Below are 23,343 nucleotides of genomic sequence, written 5' to 3'. Positions count from 1 at the left end.
TCTGGCCCACTAGGCTGAACTGTGGTTCTGCTGTTCTCATATTCCACTTCTTTTTTAGCTTAGGTATTTGCATCTTTCTGTCTTTGCCCTCGGGAGCCATCAATGGAAGGATACTTCAGGCTCCAGAACAAAAAATGTTGCATTTAAGCTAGGGGCTCTTCTACATGATACTATTTTCCTGAAGCTGAAGCAGATGAATGATTCCCTTTGGCACAGAATGGGGGCACTGAGCCAGAGCTCAGAAATACATTAAGACTCTACACCAGAGTAGAGGTGGAGCTGGTGAAGAGTCAGAAATACATCCTTATACTGATCTGGGGAGAGCTGCCATGCCCAGTTATTATGTGTGTCATCAGAATTAGGCAGGAGTTTTCATTTATATATTTCACAGAGGCTGCTGAGTTTCAGTGAGCAGGAGGAGGCTATTTGTCAGGCACAGGGTGGGAGATGTTGGAGAATGGTTGAGGAGATGCAAGTCAGAGAAAAGCAAGTTTGAAGCAAAGGCAAATTATTATGCACTTTGCAAACATGCCATGACTTTGGGAGCCAACGGAAGGATGCTGATGAAGAACACTAATGCTTAAAAATTTGAAATTTAGAATCTGTGAAAAAACTATGAAAATGTTAACATGAAACAACCCATAGTAGTCTAAAGTGAATTATATTTTTTCTGTGACAAAAGCTTTTTCTTATTCTTCAGCAATTGGAGGTTTTGTATGTCACTGTCAGATAGTCATAACATTAACCTGTGTGCTTGTGAGTTATTTCCTGTGGTTTCACAGTATTACAACCCTATCTTATTTCAGTACACCCATTATAACCAATGGAACCTCCTCCTCAAGTAAGTTCTAATCAGCATAAATAGGAATGTAGAGTCAAGGCCTTTTGTCTGGATTGTGTTCTTCACTTTACTGCGCTTTGAATTAATGGCAGAATACACTCTAAAGTCAATGAAGCTTTTTGATTTTACAGCATAGTAGCAGTGCTCAGAGTATATATATCTGATTTCTGTACTTTTATGTTACCTAGTGTACTGCAGAAACACAGACCTAATTTTGTGCACCAGCTGATAAAACTTCCCATTCTTCTCAAAATCTATTTATTTATAACTGCCATGGGAAATTTGTTCTCCTTTTATGATGAATGGTGTGAGGTAGCAAAGAAAGGTTGAAAGACTTAATAGAAAATGTTGGAGGCAGAAACAGCATTTTTTGTCAGTTGGTCTCCAGAGTGTGACCAGAGCCAAAGCTTTCTGTGTAGATTCTATATTGTTTTAATATACAAGACTTGACCGCAAACATGTCTATAATATAAATGCTAGCAGATGTGTTTGTGTAGACAAAGCTAGAGTGTGGAGACAAATCCAGAGGTCTCCACTGAACATTTTGGGGTGAATATAGACTTGTGAATGTATTAGTACAGAGAGGTAGGAAATAGTTGCAATTTCCTTTCCTGCTTTGGAGCTTTTGGAAATATATATAAATATATATGCATATAATATATATATATATCATGACAAACAGAAGTTGTTGTTGATTGTAGCAGAAGCTTGCAAGCATCCAAGGTTTGGAAGGTGTTCCAGCAAGGCATATGTTTTCTAACAGTTACCCTTACTTGCAGTCCCCCAACCTGCAGGTATTTCATTTTGCAGTGTTATTCCTGTGTGCATCCACATGGAAACACAAGATTTTTAATCTAGGTTGTCAATTTTCAGAATTTGTTTCTAGCAACCACTGCTGATTTCCTCTTTATTGTTTGATATTATTAATTGTAATGCTTTTTTTTTTTTTTGGAAACTAAGAACAAACTAGAGAAATAAAGTGTTTCCTGAAAGAAAGAGAAAGCAACTGTAGCTAGATGCAATTTTTAAATGTAGGAAAAAAAAAAAAGTTAATGACTTACATTCCTTAACATATTCATTAATTTGTTTTTAGTTCTTACACTCATTTTAGATATGCAGTAAGAAAAGTAAGTAGTATTCAAATTGGCAACGATACTCCTACTGACAGAAGCTTAATAATGCAAAATATGGTAAGCATTTGTTGAAGCCTAATTAACACTTACAGACCTTTTAATGATGAAATATGAACACAAAATAAGAATTCATTCCTTTGCTATAGGAAACATATAATATATAGGAAATGCCCAGTTAGCCGTGTTTTAGAAGTTTTGTTGTGAGAGAAATGAAGTAGGGGGAGAGTATGACAGATGTACTGGACCCTGGCTTTATAAATCCTCATTGCAATGCAGATATGTAATTGCAGGAGGCACAGTGTTTTTTTCAGAGACATACGTCTTTATGGATAGAAATAGATTGCTCTGCTAGTGCTCCAAGCTGGGCAGATGCAAGATAGCTCAGTTCTTACAGCCACGTTAGAGTAATGTCATCAAGATGACGTTTTCTTCTTCTAAGCTCTGGTTATTGGCTCAGGTAGAGAGCTTGAGACAACCATTGCTACATGGCATGAACCAGAGGCATTTTGTGCCCAGTCAATTCAGAATGCAGGCAGAGGAGTTTACATCTCTCTGCATGGATCTGTGTTTTCCTGGAGTGGTGCCTGTCTTGTCAGTCTGTTTTGTACATTGCATGAAGATGGAAGAAGGCAGCATGATCTAGGGAGCTGGGTACTGGACTTGCAAGGAGGAATTTGAGTTCTGTTCCTGATTTTGATACAAACTGGCTGCGGGACCACAGGAAAGTAATTACACCTTTCTGCTTACTCTTGCAACATTTGTTCTGCCCTGTTTATGTAACCTGTGGGCACAGATTAGATCTCCATACATCACTGAGTGCTCAGGCTGAGCAGAAATCAGGACAGTAGCTGGAGATTTCACAACAAAAGCTGCTGTCAAGGAAAGAAAGAAGAAAAACAAAACAAAACAAAACAAACAAACAAACAAAAAACAAAAAAACAACCCACCACCACAAAAAACAAAACTGGAGAGCTGTGAAAAGAACTGGTAAGGGATAATCTCATCCCAGTCCCCTTGATCACCAATATCAGCCACTATGTCTCCTTGATAAAAATCTCTCATTATTTTTCTCTCTAAGTCTCTTCTTCTGTCATTTAACCACAACCACGGATTTCTACTCTATCTCTCTGTCTCCTATAACTCTTGAAGTCTCAGATTCTTTACGTTCTTTCCGGATCTTGATCCCATGTCTTTCCCCCTCTTTCCCCCCTTTCTCCCCCCCCATGTGTGATCTTTGTAATGGAGCCTTTGCTTGGCTGTTTTTCTGTCTTCTGGTTCTTAAGTCCCAGTCTTAGCCTTTTCCCTCCCTTTCCCATCTTCCCTTCTTCCTTCCAACTCTTTATCAGTGTCCAACCACCCCCTGTATTTTAAGACTATTCCAGTTCAGTTTCCTCATATTCTACTGCAAATATATTATCCCCTTTTCTTACAATTTCTCTCTTCTCCAAAATTTGTTCTTTCCCCCTGATTCTTCTGCCTGCTCACATCAATCTCTCAGCTTCTTTGGTTTGTTCTGACCCTTCCTTTGTTTCCAAGTCTTAACTCTTCACTTTTGCATCTGGATTGAGGGCAGTGGAGGGTCATTCACTCTACTGTGAAACAGCAACTATATCAATTATATCAGCAACTATGAGCACAAGAGAAAATGTTTCTGGTTGTAATGCCTGGCTTCAGCCTTTCTTAGGCCAATATGGAGCAATAGTAGCAGGAGTAGTTAGGCATTGTCTTCTGGAGTTGGAACATAATCTGTCAGCTTGAGTAAATGTACAGATTGACAGCTAGGGAGGGAGAGTATGTGATAGTTTATAAATACAGATTTTTCTGCAATTTAAGCTGGTAAACTCCAAGAAATAATTACCTGGTGATCTATAGGAATGGAAGATTTTAGAAGGAATACTATTGGGCAAGTCATGATTGGATGAAATACAAAAGCACAAAGTATATATTGTATATTGACACAAAAATATTCAAGAACAGATGCATACTGGAACCTCTCAAAAGAACAGTTGCTAGAATAACTTAATATGAGCAAACCAGGATATTCTGTTCTTGGAGAGAGAATCACTTTGCTGAAGTTTTCTAAAATATTAACAATGTTAATGTCTTCAACACATTGCAGAAATCACGTCTTCTAGTTGTGTGAAAAAGCTTTCATCTATTTCCTCGTGTTCATCAGATGGTCTGTAGCAAATATCCAAAAAGATGTTACCCATGCTTCTCTGTCCTTTGAGCCTTACCCATAGCTTGTAGCTAGCCCGTCACCCATAACAGTGCAATGCATTTGAACTTTGCATAAAGTTTTTTTTTCCCTCACCATTAGAGATCGTATCAATCTATGGCAACACAGCAGGCATGTGAGCTATCCCGTCCTGTCTCCCATGTGATCCCGGCAAGGTCATAGCTCTGTAACTGGGTGTGGATTTCTAGCTTGTGTTTCTTTCCCATGCTGCATGCATACAAGTCACAGGAGATAGTCACCTGGTTGTGCTGCTTTGACGGAGAACATTTGAGTCCTCTATCGTGCTGTCCTCCAGTAACTTCCTAATTGGGCCACTATTCTTCCATTTCAAGTTTAATGTCTTTCCAAACAGCTACAATGGAGGGAGCAGGGACAAGGTAGAGAGAGAGATGAGATGTTATTACGCCTGCTGATGGAGCTGATCAGCTTCTTAGGATCAGTGTAGTAAACCAGTATTCTTCGAAGAGTAATTTACTTGCTCCTGGCACCAGATGGCAGCAGGGTAGGTTTTAATAAGTCTTTCACAAGCCCAGTTCCTCCCTGGGTTTTTTGGAGGACTCAAATATAAGTTGCGGCAGCACTGCTACTAGAGGTCCCTTTAAGCAGAGTGCTTTAGTGATCTGGAGTCTGTTTGTTGCCTCATGAAAATTCAAGTTGCTTTGGTGAACAGCAGCATGATTATGAAATTTCTTTTAAAAAAGATTAGAAACAAATCTCTGCCTTGGTTTATGCACGAAAAAGCAAACAAAATCCGGTGTCTCCAAACCTGGCTCAGTTATTCTCTAAGTGTCACATCCCTGCAGACGCAGAATCCCCATTTACTTTTGTCAGACTTGCTTATGTGGAATTCTATTACATTTGGTATCCTGCCTAAATGTTTTGTTCCTTTACAAACAGTACTCGGCAGGGAATACTGTTCATAATCTGTGAGGGTGTGATTCTGACTTCTTTGCTCAGAGCACACTGTGATCAGTTCCACTGATTTCACAGTGAGCAGGATAAGCGGAGTTTACTTGAGTTTAGTTTTCTGAGCATGTGAAAAGAATAATAATGGAGAAATAAATTAATTTCTGTTACAAAATCTGTATTAATAATTCTCTGAAAATGTCATGACACAAGGGGGAAAAAAAGTACATTTGCAAAGCAGTTTATACTTAAACCTCATAAAATTACATTTTAATTATGTGCTAGCCATCAGCAATTCATGAGCTGCGTGCTTCAAAGAGAGTTTATCAGAACTGAAAATAAACAGCCTGATTGTCAATAATAATAAACTTCAAAACATATATAATAAATAGAGAAAGATTTCAAAAGAATAAAGCTGGAAAGATATCTCATTGTGAAGAGGTTTTGTGAGGAAAGATGCCTAGAAGGGTTTCTTTTGGAGAGTCATTGAAGCTAACGTGCTGCTTTGTGGTTTCTTATTAAATCAGCATAAAGCTTGCAAGGACATGCAAAAGGAGTGGGTGATTTGCTTGCTAATGGGAAAGCATTAATAAAAGTGGCATCTGTAGTCAAAAAGAATATATCTGGCATATGTATAAAACAGAAGAGAATTTAACCATCACAAAATGAAGTTAAGTTTGAGCAACACTTTTGAGTCTGTAAACATACTGCTAGTGCTCTGCCTTGATGGAGGCAAGAGAGTTCCTTCCTTTTGGCAAGATATTACTTTATTTGCCTTTTTTTCCTGTGATGGATATGAGCAGCCTTAGATTTGCAAGTTCTCCAGTCAAAAATATTATTATTGATACTACAGGTAAAATCAGTGTCCCTTTTTATTAAGCTCTATAAAAATAAAATAAAATAAAATAAAATAAAATAAAATAAAATAAAATAAAATAAAATAAAATAAAATAGGTAATAGCTGTCTTAAATAAAACTATACTGAATGGAGGCACAGAATGAAAACAGAATAACAGACAAGCTTCCAAACACTTAGAAACCATGTGTTAGGGAAAGGACACAACTCCCCTACATCCTGGTCTTAAGTCAACACCTGAGATCATTTATTGTTTGGATCATGATTCTCAAAGTTGCTTTTGGTACAGAATTGCTTCCATTATTCAACAACTATATTTGTAAAATAAATGTGTGGTGACTGTGGCTCAGGTAACTGGTTATCAGAGAAAATGGTTTGTGAGTGTGAACTCACAAAGGGGAAGGCTGGAAAAGATACATCTATGTTACTTACAGACCTTAGGTTGTGACTTCCTTGAGATCTGAAGGAGAGGAAAGGGCTTTTTTATCTCTATCTCAGTAGGCAATGTTGCGAATGACGTTAGTAAGGTCTTCAAAATACCATACTATGTTAACAAATGAAGGTTTGGGAAATCCATTATTCCTTGGTTTGCCTTCAGTCATCTTGTAATCTCATGCTGGCACTGTGCTGCTTGTAAGCTTGAGAAGTTTACTTTTTTTTCTAGGAAAAGACATGAAATTTTACAGGACTTTGCAATGGTCCTCAATTACAGATGACAAGTTTTTAGTTTTGCATTTCCCGGTTTCAGTTTTTTTTACTCAGGTGGACATTTAAGTGTCCAAATATATAATTTAAACATAGAGGTACAAACTTGACTGCTCAAATGGAAGATAACTTAAAGTCCAAGTGTAAAAATGAGCTCCCTGCTCTAGCTGGCATTTCAATAATTGTCATGCTACCTTTCACAGTTGTATCCATAGTTGTATGCATAGACTGTACATAATTCACACTGGTTCTTTTGTTGTTGGTTTTGCTTAAGTGTTTAAAAGTAATATATTATGCTTTTTAAATTCCAACTGCAGTTTTATTTTTATCTATTGTCATTTTTGGCAGGTGTCTGGATTTTTTTTTTTAATTGTAAGACACTATGTGTGATTTTCTCAGTTTCTTAAGGAAAGAAATTGGGTAATAGGCCAAATTCAACCTCTTTATATTGCTACAGAAGCATGAAGGGGACTATAGAGGTAGACCAGGATTCTCTAGATTAAGAGGAAATCCAGATGACTTTGCAAAAGTACTTTCTATCAGCTGGAATGGAGGCAGAATAGAGACATTTTTGAGTGCTGAACCAGAGGTCTAGATATATGTTATAGTACAGAATCAATATACACTAAGTATCATAGTCTTACTGGAAGTCTCACCAAAGCTTTGATGAATAACAATAATAAATGATTTCTGCCTTTTATACCACTGTGTTCAGTCCACCGCTTAAGTGCACTAGTCCCTTAAAGAAACACCTGGAAAAACAGAGCATTTGCACTGTGTTAATAAAGGTCAAAGCTGAGGTTGCTTCAGACTGAAGGGAATATTACAATGGCTCTGTTTTTGTTCAGCGCATGTACTTGCTGCTGTCTTCAGGGTTTTTTTCCTCATGGTCTTAAATTGAGTTCTTTTCAGCCACCCCACATGAAACAGTTTTTCTTGTTGCTTTCTTTGGTGCTGATAGTGAGTCCACAGTTAAAAATCTTGGTCATTTTGTCACCTAGCAGATTTATTAGCTATTCTGCATATGGAATTTACCAGTGCATCTTTCAGGTGCCTGTATTCCTAATGGCTTTTGGGCAGAGCTTCACAGCCATGGGTCGTTTCTCTCTGCCTTAGGAAAGTAAGCAGAAAGTAGCACCGTGGAGGTAAGCACTGCTCTGTGTTTTGGCTGAACTCAGCTGCCAGCATGAGGAATAAGAACCTTGTCATGTCATAATACAGATGGCTGTTGTGAAGCATGTCATGGGCCCTCAGGGAGTAATGTCAGTGCGGTTTCCAGTGTAAAAGCAGGTGAAAGAGATTGGCAAGACCTCAAATGGGAAAATGGACAAGACAGCCATATGCAGAAAACCTCTCAAAGAAATTGCAGAATTTACTATTCAATATGTTACTCATTACTTTTTCAGAATGATGTGAACCTAGGTGGCTAGCATAAAGTGCTTGGTAGTTACAGAATCAGAAACACCAACTGAAGCAACTATTAAATTGAGTTCTTCAGCCACCCCACATGAAACATTTTTTTTTTTGTGTTACATTCACCCACAAACCATGTCCCTAAGCACCAAGTCCAACGTTTCCTTAAGCACCCCCAGGGATGGTGGCTCCACCACTTCCCTGGGCAACCCGTCAATGCCTGATTACTCTGAGAAGCAAAAGATGTAGTGTGATAATCACTTTTGATTGCACCATACATTTTGGTCCTTTTCTTTCAAAGTTCTTGTCTCAGCCACTTCCTCCCCACCCTGCCACCCCTCCCCTGCCCCTTGTCCCCAAAAAAGAAAGAGGCAATCCAACTTGAATGTTTTGTTGCAAATGCTCGATAATGTTTCTTGTGTTTGTCTCCAGTGCACTTATCAGATTGTGCAGTGTGTTCCCTGGATCCCTGGGAAGGCAATGGAGAAATAATTCTGGAAGCTATTTCCAGACATAATAAACGCAAGAAGGTGACTGGGAATAGTCAGCATGGATTTACAAAGGGAGAATCATGCTTGACAAAACTGATAGCTATCTATGAAGAGATTATTGGCTCAGTGGATAAGGGTAGAGTACTGGATGTTGTTTACCTGAAGTTTAGTAAGGCTTTCAACAATCTTTCATAATGTTCTCCTAGACAGGCTGATGAAGTGTGGGATAGATAACTGGACAGTGAGGTTGATTGAAAACTGGCTGATGAACTACTAGGCTCAAACAGTTGTAATCAGCAGCTCAAAGTCCATCTGGAAGCAGGTGCATAGTGGCATACCTCTCAGGGAACAGCAAGGGCCAACTGCTCACAATGAGTGGGAGCCAGGAGCCATGTGCAATGACACAGCTGAGAGGGCAGGAGCCCCACCAGTGACCAGTTCAAGTGCCTGACCATGGAGAGCAGAACAGGCCTGGGGAAGGCAGCTGTCATCAGCTGAGGCCGGATCATCTGACAGGTTTGTGGTGACGAGGCAGGTCTGAAATTAGTTGGGGAAGTCAATCCACAGGTTGGGATCAGGTCCAGTGACGAAGAAAGAGCAAGGTCAACCTAGAAATTCAGGCCACAGGTCAGGGTTAAGATCGACAGGGTCTGTGGCCAAGCACAGCAGTGACAAAGCTCCAGATGGGTACAGCTATCATAGCTGAGGCAGGGACTCAAGGCACAGGTCTGAGCTTAGGTGGAGCTCCTGGACCCATGGAGTGTGGATGGAAGCCCCATGTGAAGCTCGTCAGGGTAATCAAGGCCTATTAACATGCTCAGGCCTCTGGCAGTACCCAAGGGGTCTGGATCAATAGGGTCCATGGCTAGGTACAGCTGTGGTGACCTGGAAACCTGTGCTCCTCTGACACTGCTCAAGAAGGGACTGAAGCCCCTGGGCTGAGCTGAAATGGGGCTCCTGGGCCCATGGGCAGAGTATGTGAGTGAAGGTGGTCAGAGCCACTAAGGCAGATCATTGGGTGCCCTCAGGACCCTGGAAGGAGAAGAATAAGGGTGTGCGTACATGCATGTGAATCATATCAGTATATATAAATACCTAATAGGAGGGTAGGAAGAAAGTGGAGTCGGATTTATTTCATTGGTGTCCAGTGACAGGACAAGAGGCAATAGGCACAAATTGCAGTGCTGGCAATTCTGTTTAAGCATAAGAAAACATTTTTGCTGTGAAGGTGATCAAATACTAGAACACGTTGGTTGTAGAGGAAGGAGTCTTCATCCTTCAAGATATGCAAGACCCCACAGTACATGGCATTGGGAAGCCTGCTTTATTTGACTGTGCTCTGAGCAGGGTTGTGTTAGATCTCCAGAAGTTGCTTTCAACCTTAACTATTTTGTGATTCTTTGATTTTTTTCTCGCTTCTGTTGTCTGTAATTGGCAATAACAAGCATAATCTAAGATCTCATTTTGCGGCAGAGCAAAAAGAAAAGGTCAGTTCTGGAAGGGAGGAAATGAAATGGTTTCCAGGTTACTTCTGTTAAACAGAGGACTTTGGAGTCTGTAAAGTTGTCTTCTTACGCAGAACCCGGCCACTGAAGAGGAGATCAGATGCAGGTACATCAAGCAGGGCATTTGCCCTGCTGCTCTGATGTGCCCCCTGTTTCGTGCAACTAGTTTGTTCTGTGCAATATAACTCTGTGTGTGTTCTCAGAGTATTAAACCTTCCATCAGACAGATACCTTACATGCGTTAAGGGGAGTGATGTATGAAAAATGAAGCATAACAAAGAATTATACCTGCCACAGTGGTGGGGAATACTTCCCAACAAATAGCTTCTGTGGCTGGGCTGTACAACAGTAAAGACTGATTGTGCAACGTGATTCTTCATGGATTACCAGTGTGATAGTTGTGCTCTATCTCTTAACAGTCCTGTAATTGTACTACAGTTAGGAGAGCAGAATGGCATGTTTTGAGCTGCCTTCTTTTAGACTCTTACATTTGCATATATTTACAGCCATATTCTGTGGTGTATGGAGGTGAGCCACTTAACAGGGAGAGCACCCAGCTATAGGGTGTGCTGTGTGCTGTGATCAGCCACACTGCTCTTATGAATTGTACTAGGCAGGAACAAGAACACCAAGCTTATGATGTTTGTTCACTGCAACGTGGAGGTTTATTCTTATTGCAGTGTTTGTAACATCATGAAATGCAACCCTCTGGCATTTTAAGATCCAGGTCTTGATAATGCTCCACAGTTACAAATTGCAAACATTGCATTTATTAATCTTAAGTAAAGGGCAGTGGATTAACCTTTTGTAGGTGCAGGTAAATTTTTTGAAGTGTTTGTTTCTGCTGAGATGTTTTGGCATATTATGTTTTTTCTTCCTGTTTTTTAAATTATCAATAGCACTTATTGAGATGTGTAGAGTGAGTGGATATCAATTCTGTTTTTCTTTGTCTGATCCTAGTTGTATGATTGTGTTGATTGAATTTGACTCTCAGCCATGAGTTCAGGTTAGGATAATAACCAAGCTCTTTGCTCAGGTCACAGATGAATACTTGCACTTACAATGTATTTGCCATGCATCTGTTTCCATCAGTGTTGTGTATAATGAGAGGCTTCTATGTCCCTGTAAAGCATGACTGATGATGACATCAAAGTGGCCTAATTACCAAGAGTGTTTTGTATTACAGGCTTGGCTGAATTATTTCAATTTTTACAGATGCTTGCAGTTTAGATCTTTGATTAAGTGACTAATTAGAAGCACCAGTAACAGTGCCCCTGGAAGAGTTTTGAACTGGAATGTTGCCTTGATGATACACAGATACACTCAGAAGGTTCATTTTCCTTGTGGTGTGCTTCTCCAAGTGGTGTTGCTGAGTTCGCAGACTTTGGTACAGTTTCATACAGTCAGCAATTGAGGCCAGAACTGTATAATATGATCAGCCAGTCTGGCCTCTTGAATACCATGGGTCATAGAATACCTCAAGACATTTTATTTAAACAATACCTACTTTTCAGGAAAAGTTGCTGGTCTTCCATGAAAGTTGACAGCTACAAACAGCCTACCACAACTCTTCCTGAACTGTTGCACTCTTCCTGAACTCTTCCTGAACTGTAATGGGTAAAATTATGCACCTCCCTTCTCATCTGAATTAGCTGAAAGCAAGTTACCAGCCAGGCAACATGTATTCCTGCTACTGTGCTAAATTCAAGAGTCCAGCATCAATTCTTTATTTGTTTTGTTGTTGTTTGTTTGTTTTAATCTGCATGCTTAGGGTTAACATCATTTAGCCATCTAAAAATTAATCTGTTAAGTTAGGAATTTGGCCTCCCTCAGAGAAGAAAGATAGGCACTGCTTGAAAGTGGTTCATTCCACTGGTCTGAGGGCGGCATGACTCCGTGGAGAGGAACATCCATTTCTAGAGACTGCACAGGGAACCTCAGTTTTGACATCTACATCCTAGGACTAAATTAAGCCGTTTGGTCACCATGGTGGTTTCAGCGCCACCACACTGCTCTCTCACACTCCCTCAAAAGAACAGGAGGAGAAAACATGATGAAAAAAGCTCATGGGTTGAGATAAGGACAGGGTGAGCACTCACCAGTTACTGTCACAGGCAAAGGAGACTCAGCATAATGGGATTAATGTAATTTATTGCCAGCTGATAACAGACTAGAGCGGTGAGAACTAAAAACACCTCCTCCCCGTCCACCCTCTTCCATCTCCTCTCACCCTGAGCGGCGCAGGGGAACGGGGAATGGGGGCTCTGATCAGTCTATGGCACTTTGTCTCCGCTGCTCCCTCACGGTCCCTCCCTGCCCCTGCTCCACGCGGGGTCCCTCCCACGGGATGCCGTCCTTCCCGAACTGAGCCTGCGGGGGCTGCCCAGAGGCAGCAGCTCTCCAAGCACTGCTCCCACACGGCTCCGTCCCACGGGGTCCATCCCCCAGGAGCAAACTGCTCCAGCACGGGTCCCCCACGGGCGGCAGCTCCCCCCAGACCCCTGCTCCTGCGTGGGCTCCTCTCCACGGGCTGCAGCTCCGGCCCGGGGCCTGCTCCTGCGGGGGCTCTCCATGGGCCGCAGCCTCCTCCAGGCCACATCCACCTGCTCCACCGGGGGCTCCTCCACGGGCTGCAGCGTGGAGATCTGCTCCGTGTGGGACCCATGGGCTGCAGGGGGACAGCCTGCTCCACCAGGGGCCTCTCCACAGGCCGCAGGGGAACTGCTGCTGCATGCCTGCAGCACCTCCTGCCCTCCTGCTGCACTGACCTGGGGGGCTGCGGGGCTGGTTCTCTCACATTTTCCAACTCCTTTCTCCCAGCTGCTGTTACACAGTCATGGTTTTTTTTTGGTTTGTTTGTTTGTTTTTCCCCCTTCCTGAAATCTGCTCTCCCAGAGGTCCACCAAGTGACACTCCCTGGCTCATCTCCGGCCAGCAGTGGGTCCCTTTTGCAGCTGGCTGGAGCTGGCTCTGATCTGACGTGGGGCAACTGGTAGGCTCTGCCACCCCTGCAGCCCCCCGCTACAAAAACCTCGATTTATAAACCTTTCACAGTCACAAAAGTACACTTGAACATCACTTCAGCTGATTATCCTCTTTGACCCTGTAGTCTGTTTCAGAGATGTAGCTTTTCAGGTTCTTTCTGTATTGTCTAGGCTGTTTTCCTATTGTCTTAGCATAGCTTTCACTCTTTGTTTTTACATGTGTATTATCACATTTAGTCATGTTAAAACAGATGTTATTTCATTGCACCTAGGTTGTATGAGTGACTCTCCTTTTTAACATTTCTCCAACCTCTATCTGTGGTTTAAATCCACGATTATTTTATGTTTTTCCCAGGCAGGAGTGAAAAATGTTAATTAGGGTAGGACCAAGAATTGATTCCTGTGAGACCCCATTAGGACTGCTGTGGTGTTAATTTGCAGGTGATTTGCTGGTTCAGTGACATTTATGATAAATGCAGAAGAGTGGATGTTTGCTCATGACGGCTAGTTAAAAATGCATCCCAGTGATCAAATATTTATAATGAGCTGAAGACTTCGTTTTAGAATGAAATTTCCTCATTCCTAACAAAGGGAACCTTTAAATGAGAGTCTTAAGGCAATGTCTACATGAAGATTTTAAGTCAGCCTACAATCTACAGCCCCTTCCCTTGCTGGGAATGAGCATCTCCCTTAAAAATCTAAGCAAGTTTCATTTAAGAGGAAGAGGCATGGGAGCTAGTCACGGGTTTTCTCAGCATTTTGTAGTGAGTGACTTCACTGGTCCCTTGCTCTAGCCAGTGCTGCAATATTTTGCTTCCCCTCATCTCCATCTTTGTCTGGTAAAAATACTGGGAAAAGCACTGGGTGCAGGCTTATGAGTGTAATAGACCAGAGAGCATAAGATAGAGGGAGAAAGGTGGGTGTGGGGATGTCCAAACTGCAAAAATGTCTTCCCTCCATTTTAGACTCTAGACTCCTTGGTTTATTTTTTTGGTGTGCATTCTTGACATGAGCTGCTCAACAAAACGTAGATTTAATTTGTGGCAGGATCACACTGGCATAACTTAAGAGCACTGCAATCCGGTCTTCAGTTTTCAATAATCTGAATTCCTAAAAACCTTTAAAACTTCCCCTCATGTCATGTTGTAGAAAATATTTCTCAGCCAATCTGCAGAATGTTAGCTTTACAATAGAACTTCCCCAAGGAAATGAAGACAAAAAAGAGATGAAGAGAAAAAGAAGACCCCTCTTTCTAGTGAGAAGATAGAGTGGTGATTGCTGACGTGAGAAATGGATTTCTTTCCCCTGTTAACAGAAAATCTCCTCCTCACTGCGAAGACCTCTAGACCAAGTGTAAATTTCAGAATTTTTCCTAACTGAATCCATCTCAAATTTTTGCATCCTCTCGAATGTAAAATTTGATTTTTATGTGAGTTCTTCTGTAACCAGAAGTGCTGTCTCTGGTGCACAGACTTGTAGGGTGAGCTGCAAAGCTCCTTTCTCTGTTGTGTGCCTACAAACCTAAACACGTTCTTGTGCATGTGCATGTTCGTGATGCCACCATTCCTTGTGAATCCAGCTGAGTGACTTTAAGAGCTGACTGTGCATACTCTTCAGTATAAAATGAACTTGGAACCACTGTAAACCTGTGGTCAGCCCCCAGCTTTGCAGAACTGGCTTCTGTGTACATCTCTAGTGAGCAGTGCATGTAAAATTGTATTTTGATTTGGTAAAATCTAAAATGTATTTTACTGATAACTGCCATGTCTGTGATTTATGATCCTTGCTGTTGTTGTATGGTGGTGTTTTGAACTGTGTTGGTATACTGTCTGTCATACTGGCAGTCCCAGATAACAACTGGGTGCATTGTACTGGGCACTGTGCAAACCCTGACGAAAAGACTGACTCTTTTCTCTCAGAAAACGTAAATAACTAAGCTGACAAATAAACAGCAACTTAGACAAGCACTAGGAAATAGATTTAACTAGAATCACCCTGCAACAAAATACCTTATTCCACTGTTTTCACTTCAAAGGTTTTGTGTTCTGAGATTTACTCTTGCATTTCAGGATTAGGGAGCTGAGTGTTAGCTGACTCTGATTTCTGCATCCCTAATGAAGCCTAGTTGGATAGTGCTGGGGAACTAAGCATGTCTAGCTCATTCATCATTTAAAGGGTTCAAATGGCAGGAGGCATCCTCCTCTTCAGGAATATGCTTTCACTGTTTTCAGATATCCTGGTAGATGAGGGAGTGTGCGATCACAGAAAAAGTATCAGAGTTGGTTGGCTATTTGACCTGGTCATACCCAGAGCTTTGGAAAGGCAACTTTCATCTTCTACTGCTCAGGACTTTCTTCAAATAGGAAAACAGAGGAAGCAGGTGTAATGGAAGCAAATGTGCTGCTTTGTTTTATTCATTGCAAAGAATGTTTTTATCTGGTTGCATCACAGAGTTATCATTATTATAGGAAGAAGTTATATTATAATTGTATTATAATATAATTATATTATAGGAAGAAGTTCTTTACTATGGGGGTGGTGAGGCCCTGGCACAGGTTGCCCAGAGAAGCTGTGGATGCCCCATCCCTGGAGGTGCTCAAGGCCAGGCTGGATGGGGCTTTGGGCAACCTGGTCTGGTGGGAGGTGTCCCTGCCCATGGCAATAGGGTTGGGATTAGAGGGTCTTTAAGGTCCCTTCCAATCCAAACCATTATATTATTCATTGGTTATTTGTTTTAGTAATGTGTTTTTCATACAAAATGTAAAGGATTTTTCTAGGTAAAATGCAAATGTGTGTCTTTTTCCCTCTTTTCATTTATTTTTTTTTCTTTTAATTGACAAATGAATAATGGTAAAGGATCTGAAAATGATAAGTGAAGTAATTCATAAATGCAAATAAAATTATACAAATATTTAAGGATAGTTGCTCTTTTCTCTTCTGAAATATGAAGACGTTCAAAAGACTAAAGATGTATTTTTCTCTCCTTGATTGCTCTCATTTCATATTGTTCTTCAGCAGTGTTTTCAAATACACCGGTTTTAATATGAAGAGAACATTTCTAGAGCTATTAGGGGTATGCTTAGACCCACAGCTCTGTGTTTGGTTCATGGACTTGGGTGCTCTGCTTCATTGCATTTCCCACATCCCCTGCATTTACTTTCTCGCCTTAATTTTGCAAGCAAGTAGAATACTGAAATACTTGGGTCTGCTGCCCTTGAAACAGTGTGGAAGGAGTAAAGTGTTTGTGTGATTCTACATACTTGTGCCAACAACAGACAAAGCCAGTGTCTTGAGTTTGTTACTGGTAAACAGCCGCCAAAGTGGCTGGTACTTTATGGAGTCTGTATGTGAAAAAGGTTGGTAGAGTTGCAGAATAAGGGAGACATTTTAAAAAACAAAGATTGCTTTCAGGAGACAGTGTATTTTCAATTTGCCAACGTGGAGAGTGTCCAGTTATTTTTTACCACATAATCTGATATGTTGAATTAGACTCAGTGGTAGTAAGCTGAAAAATCTGTCTTGTGTCTGCTTTGATCCAGATCCATGAGCTAGCCAACCATACTTGCCTGAAGGGAAAGTACAGTGAGAGTCTTAGGGCAAATTTCCATTTCCCTGATCACGGTCACTCTGCACCAGAGGCAAGTTTGTGCTGCCCCAAAGTTGTTCAATATTCAGTGACTTTTCACAGAATCACAGAGTGGTTTGAGTAGGGAGGGACCTTAAAGCCCATCCAGTTCCAACCCCCCTGCCATGTGCAGGGACACCTCCCACCAGACCAGGTTGCTCAAGGACTGTAAAGATGTTACTTCAGGACTGTAAAGGCAGTGTTAGGTTTGCTTTGATTTTTGAAAGCTCTGTAGATCTGTCACAGCAGTTAGGAGGCAGCTAACTGTGAGTGTGTACAGTGCAACTGTGCAGGAATGAGAGGGGCCAGTTGCAGCTGTGGAGGTTCAGACGCTGCACATCCTTTGCCTTGTCCTGCTCTATGAAGAGGGATAAGGGCTGCTTGGGGAGCCCTCCGCGCCCATAGATCCCTTTATGTGTAAGGAATTCCTCCTGTGGTTGTATACATTGATTTTTAGATTATTTACCCTCAATAATAAACCTAAGTGTCTTGAAATCTTGGTATGTTTTATTCAGGGCTTCTTTATAAATTGCAAGGAGATTTACTGTAGTTTAGGGTCAGGTAGTGAGAACTGAGTTCATTTTACAGCTTTGCTACTCGGAGTGTGGTGCTGTTATTTCATCACATTGTGTTTTTATAAAGTAAATTTCAGATCTTTTTGTATCCATGAAGCACTCGGCATTACAGGTGGTTAGGATTGCACATTTGGATTGCAGCTTAAGGCTGGCAAGAGAAGGATTTTGCCATCTGGTCCTGAGAAGTGCTTAGCATCTCCAGCAAGACATTGGATAAACTCCAGTGAGGGGTCACTGGAGAACTGGTGCTGCTGAACATCGCAACAGAATTGCCCGTTGCATGTGATCTGGTGTGCACATAATGCAGACATTGTCTGTGGGCTTATCTAGACTGTGGAAATCTCTCAGCGTTGCCAGCACGCTGATGCAGCCTTGTGTGCGCTCACAACAGCGAATGCTGGAATAGTCAGCTCAAACCTGGCTGTACCTCCTTCTTCCAGAGGTAAGCAGAGCTTATACAATACAGTGATATATGCCCCACTTGCTGCTCTTATTACCCCTAGCACTGTTGAAATATTTCATTACTACTTGAGCAGTTTAGCAAACTCCCCATTGTAGAAACAGTATGATAGGCATTTTTTGCTTATTCTTTTCTCCTGCAGATGGGTAGCTTGGTTTGAGGTTATTAAAACCATAAAGCTGTCTGGGTAGCATACTGATCAGATAATACAAAGGCAGTCTTGTGTTTATTACTTTTCTTTTTCTCTTTTTAAAATTCATAGTCATTAAATAGACTGAACTGCATGTAATTTTAAAAAATATGGAAGAAAAATTTTCTGAGCCCTAAAATTACCCTTTGCAACGAATTCTCAAAACCAGTTCTAAAATTTGAGGGGCAGTTTTTTTTTGCTGTAGTTGAGAAACCGTAGAGGTGGCCTCTAGGGACAATCACAATATGCTTTGTGGTACACTGTGCCACGGGAAAAGGATCAGCAAATGGAGAGTTATATTAAAAGAGGATCAAACACAAAGCTTTTTGAAAAAACAACTTTTGAACTCTGAATAAATCTCTCAAAATTGATTATTTATAGCAGGATATACTGCTTGATATGCGGCATTCTTCATTCAGTATGAGTATTGCCTCAGTGTCTTAACATGATGTTTATGGGGCACTGTGATTTTGAAGATGCCATCTGTCAGCTGAGGTGTGTAAATGAGATCGTAACCTCTAGTGATCAGAAATTGTGTCCTGGTGTTTTTCACAAGAAAAGAGATTATATAAATTCCCGCTGAGTCTAACCTACTTACCCAAATCATCCTGCCCATTGAATTGTGTATGTTCTTCATTGCTTTCTGCTATGAAATTATGTTGCTAAACACCATCATTTCATTGGTGAATAATATAAGCTCTGTGCGTGGTTTGTTGTAATTCAAGTAGAGCAGAATAGAAAAGTGTGCCTAGTCATTAAATAGCCACAACTATTGCTGTAGTTAAAATGGTACTATCCTGACTGTATCAAAAGGGGCTTTAACGTTAAAAAAAAAAAAAAAAAAAAAAAGATATAGGGAGAAAGGAGAAACACAAGTTTTTAGTTTTATCTCAAGTCCGTAAAAATACTTTTTGCCTCTAGGATTCTTTTTTTTTTTTTTTTTGGTCATGAAAAAGTTTCAAAGGTTTCAGATATATCTCATATCTTCTGAAAAGTTGTAGGGTACACAAGAAGATGTAGCTTAGCATTTCAGAACCTCATTATGTGTGGAGAGATGCTGAGCTTGGCAAGAAGGAATTTATGTAATCAAGCAGAAATATAGTTTAACTATCCCTTAGTTACTTTATCAGTGGGTGGCATTGGCAAGAATCTGGTGCAAGCAAAAGTTTGCAGTGATAACTGATCTGGAAAGGGGCTTTTTATAGTGGTATAACTAATGGTAATACATAGGAGGAAGGTGCATCTCTGAAAGGTTAACTCTTTATAGATTTGCAATTCAAAAAGAAAAACAACAAAAAGCCTTCTACATGCACATACCAATTCTGTAACAGGATAAGACTGAGTCCCTAAGTAGTTAGCTTTATTTTTAAAGGAAGAGGTGAATTAATTTAACTATTCTTGTGCCTTTTCTAGATTCTTCTAGAATCCTGTGATCCACAGGTATCTAGCTGAGATACTAATCATCTTTGGCTTTATTGTTTTATCTACTGAGAGCACTCAGCATTTCTTCAAGAGACAAAAAAATTTTGATTCTGGTTCTTGGTGAATCCATCTGTGAATTTTAGTTCTTCTTCCGAATCTGAGCTTATTTTAATTCTTGTATAACTCTATAGGGATTTTGAGCAAAAAGCCTTATAAGAAACCATCTCTTAAGGTTGCTTAGATTTACATGTGAGTCACTTCTATGGCATTGCCTTTTCCTTTGGAGTGAGCAGTCCACAGAGCTTAATATTCATTAGGAAGGTGATTTGCAGAAGAAGGAGAACAATTGGTACCAGCATAGGTACCAATAGAATACAGGAAAGGATTGTAACGTACAGCATACTTGCCCACTGTACTCTGTTCCTTGAGGATTATGAACAGATTTGAATTCCCACTATATAGAACTGGATGGCTTTTAGATACAGCTGTTTTCTCCCTGGCTGGTGCAGGGAAATGCATGTTTCTCAATTCTCAGTGGCACAAAGGCTCTTTTTACCAGAGAATAATCTCAGAAGGAGTTGGTGACAGTTGTATTACTGCCCTGCTGCAGGGGCTACATTTTACCTGGGGAGCATAAAAACTGGGAACAGCTGCAAGTGGGATGTTATGTATTAACATATTTTCTCAGGCACTTTCCTCTCTCCTGCTGTTTTCTTGATGATCTGTATTGAGTGTTGACAGTGGGATGGTTGCAGTTGTTTTCCACTGCTACCACTTGCCTGCTAATGATCTTTTTATTGTTAGCAATTATGTGATTTTTTTCCAGTAGGTTTTGAACCCAGTGCATCCTGCTCTAAAAACAGGAATTTCTTTTCTGTTCACTTTGGCTACATAGCACAGGTGAAAATACCAAAGAAACGTGTTCATATGGTGGTACACAGATGTGTTTGTGTGGTGCTGGTCATAAGCTAATTCACTTTCTGTAGGACTTTGTAATCTGAGCAGCTTTAAATCACATTTATTGAATATGTTCAGAGAACAGAACAACCCCAGTGACCAGATCTATGTGTTTGTCTGCACAGAGTTGTCTACAGCATAGGCCTGGGAGAGGTGCAATGGTAGTCCACTGCAAGCTTGAAGCCTGTGGGTGGGACACAGAGAAAGATGTGCTTGTAGATGTACGCCCAGGTCAGCTGGTGGGATGTCACTGACATTGATTATGTGGTTTGCCTATGTGATTTGCGTCATCTCAAGGATTAAAAGAAATTACTGCTTTTATGTTTGCATTTGTTTCACTGTTTAGAAAGAATGACTAAATTATATACATCTTTAATGAAATATTCAGTGCCTCTCATTTTGTTGTTGCAGCAATCACTGAAAAGAAGAGGGAGCAAAGACCTACAAAAATCAGAAAAAAAGTCACAGCAGACACCAACAGAGGTATGTCGAAATAACAGTACTCTGGATCCTCATGTGTAGGCTTCAGGGACACTCTAGAAATGATGTATATGACATGCAGTTTTGCACTTCAATTGCTTGCTGTCTTTGGTCTTCTCTTTATACATATATGCTGCAAAATGGAGAACTCTTACCCCATACCTGCAGTCAGCTGGCGTGATGTCAGGGACCACCTAAATGAACCACTGGTGCTGCAACAGAATCCACCAGCTTACATGTGCTCTGTATATTTTAGGCAAAATAAGTAAACGAAGCACCAGTGGAACAAGATTATAGGCTTTTTGTGTAGAGATTTCAGGGTATTTGAGGACTGTAAAGCCTGTTGCAGCATTGCAAGTCTAGAAAATACAAGGTGCCCCTAACGGTATTTTCTGTAGACTATGCAGACTTTCATCGCAAGTAAAATAGGCTTTCTCCCTCTTTTAAATTGAAATATTTATTTCCCTCTCTTCTGCCTACTGATCAGTGAAAAAAATGATCACAGGAAATCCTCTTTGTTTCTAAAGCCATGTACCTGTGATTGTTGATCTTGTAATTTAAGACCATCTACTGGAGGTCTCCTGTTTTACATCAAGTTTCTTGAAATACTTATTTTTCCTTTTTTTTTCTAAGGAGGACAATGAAGACCTGAAATGCCAGCTACAGTTTGTCAAAGAAGAAGCAGCCTTGATGAGGAAGAAAATGGCCAAGATTGATAAGGAGAAGGACAGATTTGAACATGAGCTGCAAAAATACAGATCATTTTATGGGGATTTGGACAGTCCCTTGCCAAAAGGTGAAGCAGGTGGGCCACCTACCACAAGAGAAGCTGAACTTAAGCTTCGATTGAGACTTGTGGAGGAGGAAGCTAACATTCTTGGGAGGAAAATAGTGGAGCTAGAAGTAGAAAATCGAGGACTGAAAGCAGAGCTTGATGATTTAAGAGGAGATGATTTCTCAGGGACCGCTAATCCGCTCCTGGGAGAACAGAGTGAATCTCTGTCAGAATTACGACAGCATTTGCAGCTAGTAGAAGATGAAACAGAATTGCTGAGGAGAAATTTAGCTGATGTGGAAGAACAAAACAAGCGCATAACGGCTGAGCTGAACAAATACAAGTACAAGTCTGGGGCCCATGAGAGCTCCAGGCACCATGATAGTGCGAAGACAGAAGCACTGCAGGAGGAACTAAAAGCTGCACGAATGCAAATCAATGAGCTGAGTGGCAAAGTCATGCAACTCCAATATGAGAACAGAGTTCTCATGTCCAACATGCAGCGCTATGATTTAGCCTCTCATCTTGGGATCCGTGGCAGCCCCAGAGACAGTGATGCAGAAAGTGATGCAGGAAAAAAGGAGAGTGATGACGATTCCCGCCCCCCTCACCGCAAAAGGGAAGGGCCCATTGGTGGGGAAAGTGACTCCGAAGAGGTACGAAACATCCGGTGCCTGACACCCACGAGGTCTTTTTATCCAACACCGTCTGGATGGCAGAAAAGCTTCACTGACAGGCAGCAGATGAAGGACATTCGCTGTGAAGCTGAGCGACTGGGCAAGACAATAGATCGCTTAATTTCTGACACAAGCACCATCATAACAGAGGCAAGAATTTACGTAGCTAATGGGGACCTGTTTGGACTGATGGATGAGGAAGACGATGGCAGCAGAATACGTGAGCATGAGCTTCTCTACCGGATCAATGCGCAGATGAAGGCGTTCAGGAAAGAGCTCCAGACTTTCATCGACAGACTTGAAGTTCCAAAGTCTTCAGATGATCGAAGTGCAGACGAACCTTTGTCAGTGAGTCAGGTAGACTTTTACTTATTACGGCCTACAGGTAAAAAGGCTTGGCCAAATGAATTAAGCCTAAAATTTGATGTATGGCATATTAAAATTCTTACACTAAACTGTGGACAAAAGTCTCTATTTCTTAAATTACTTAAAATCCTCATTTGGCCATATGAAACCTTGTTCTACCAAGGGGCCTACTCATGAACAGTGAATAAATCTGGTCTGCATGAATTTAAAAGAATTATACTCTAGGTATAATAGAGAATATAATGTACTGTAGGAGGTGAAAGATTTTACTCCTCCTTCTGGCTTTGCAGCTGCATTTGCCAGAGTTGTGCCTTCTAAAGCAGTGTATGATAGTATTTTTGGCACATAAATGAGCATGGTTATTTTCTTGGTGGTTGGGTACCTGCTAAATGAATAAAACCAAAATGTATTAATTTTAAACAGGAGGAAGCATACAATTTCCAAAATTATAAAGAATATGACAAACCACGGAGAAAAATAAACCATGAAAAATTATAAAGTCACAGAGCCACACAGTAGTGTGTGAATATTGGAATTGCTGTAACTGGTTGTATCTTTTGTTAAAAGGCTGTGGGTCACTGCTTACATGCAACAGTGACTAGCGTCTTGTATGCAGTTCTTTTTTATTCTTCTCTCATCCTCTAAGGAAAGAGCCAACGAGCATCCTGCATGTGACGTGCAGAGTTGTTCCAAAGAGGTTTTGGGGAGCAAATTCCTTGCTGACTCAAGATCTTCTGCCATGA

The 23,343-nt window shown here is 40.9% G+C and overlaps 1 protein-coding gene across 1 annotated transcript in view; it reads left to right on the top strand.

Moving 5' to 3' along the window:
- The window catches only part of MTCL3 (MTCL family member 3), a 31,593-nt gene extending 8,382 nt beyond the window's left edge, over nt 1-23,211 (top strand). The window contains exons 5-6 of the mRNA XM_083831583.1: nt 20,714-20,785; nt 21,416-23,211. Coding sequence (XP_083687709.1) covers nt 20,714-20,785; nt 21,416-22,777 — 1,434 coding nt within the window. The 3' untranslated portion in view covers nt 22,778-23,211. The remainder of the gene's footprint in view (nt 1-20,713; nt 20,786-21,415) is intronic.
- The last annotated feature ends 132 nt before the right edge of the window (nt 23,212-23,343 follow it).

Source organism: Anser anser (genome assembly GCF_964211835.1).
Source record: "Anser anser genome assembly, chromosome: 3".
NCBI lineage: Eukaryota > Metazoa > Chordata > Aves > Anseriformes > Anatidae > Anser > Anser anser.
The sequence above is the reverse complement of the archived record's forward strand: the minus strand, read 5'-3'. Positions and strand labels throughout refer to the sequence as shown.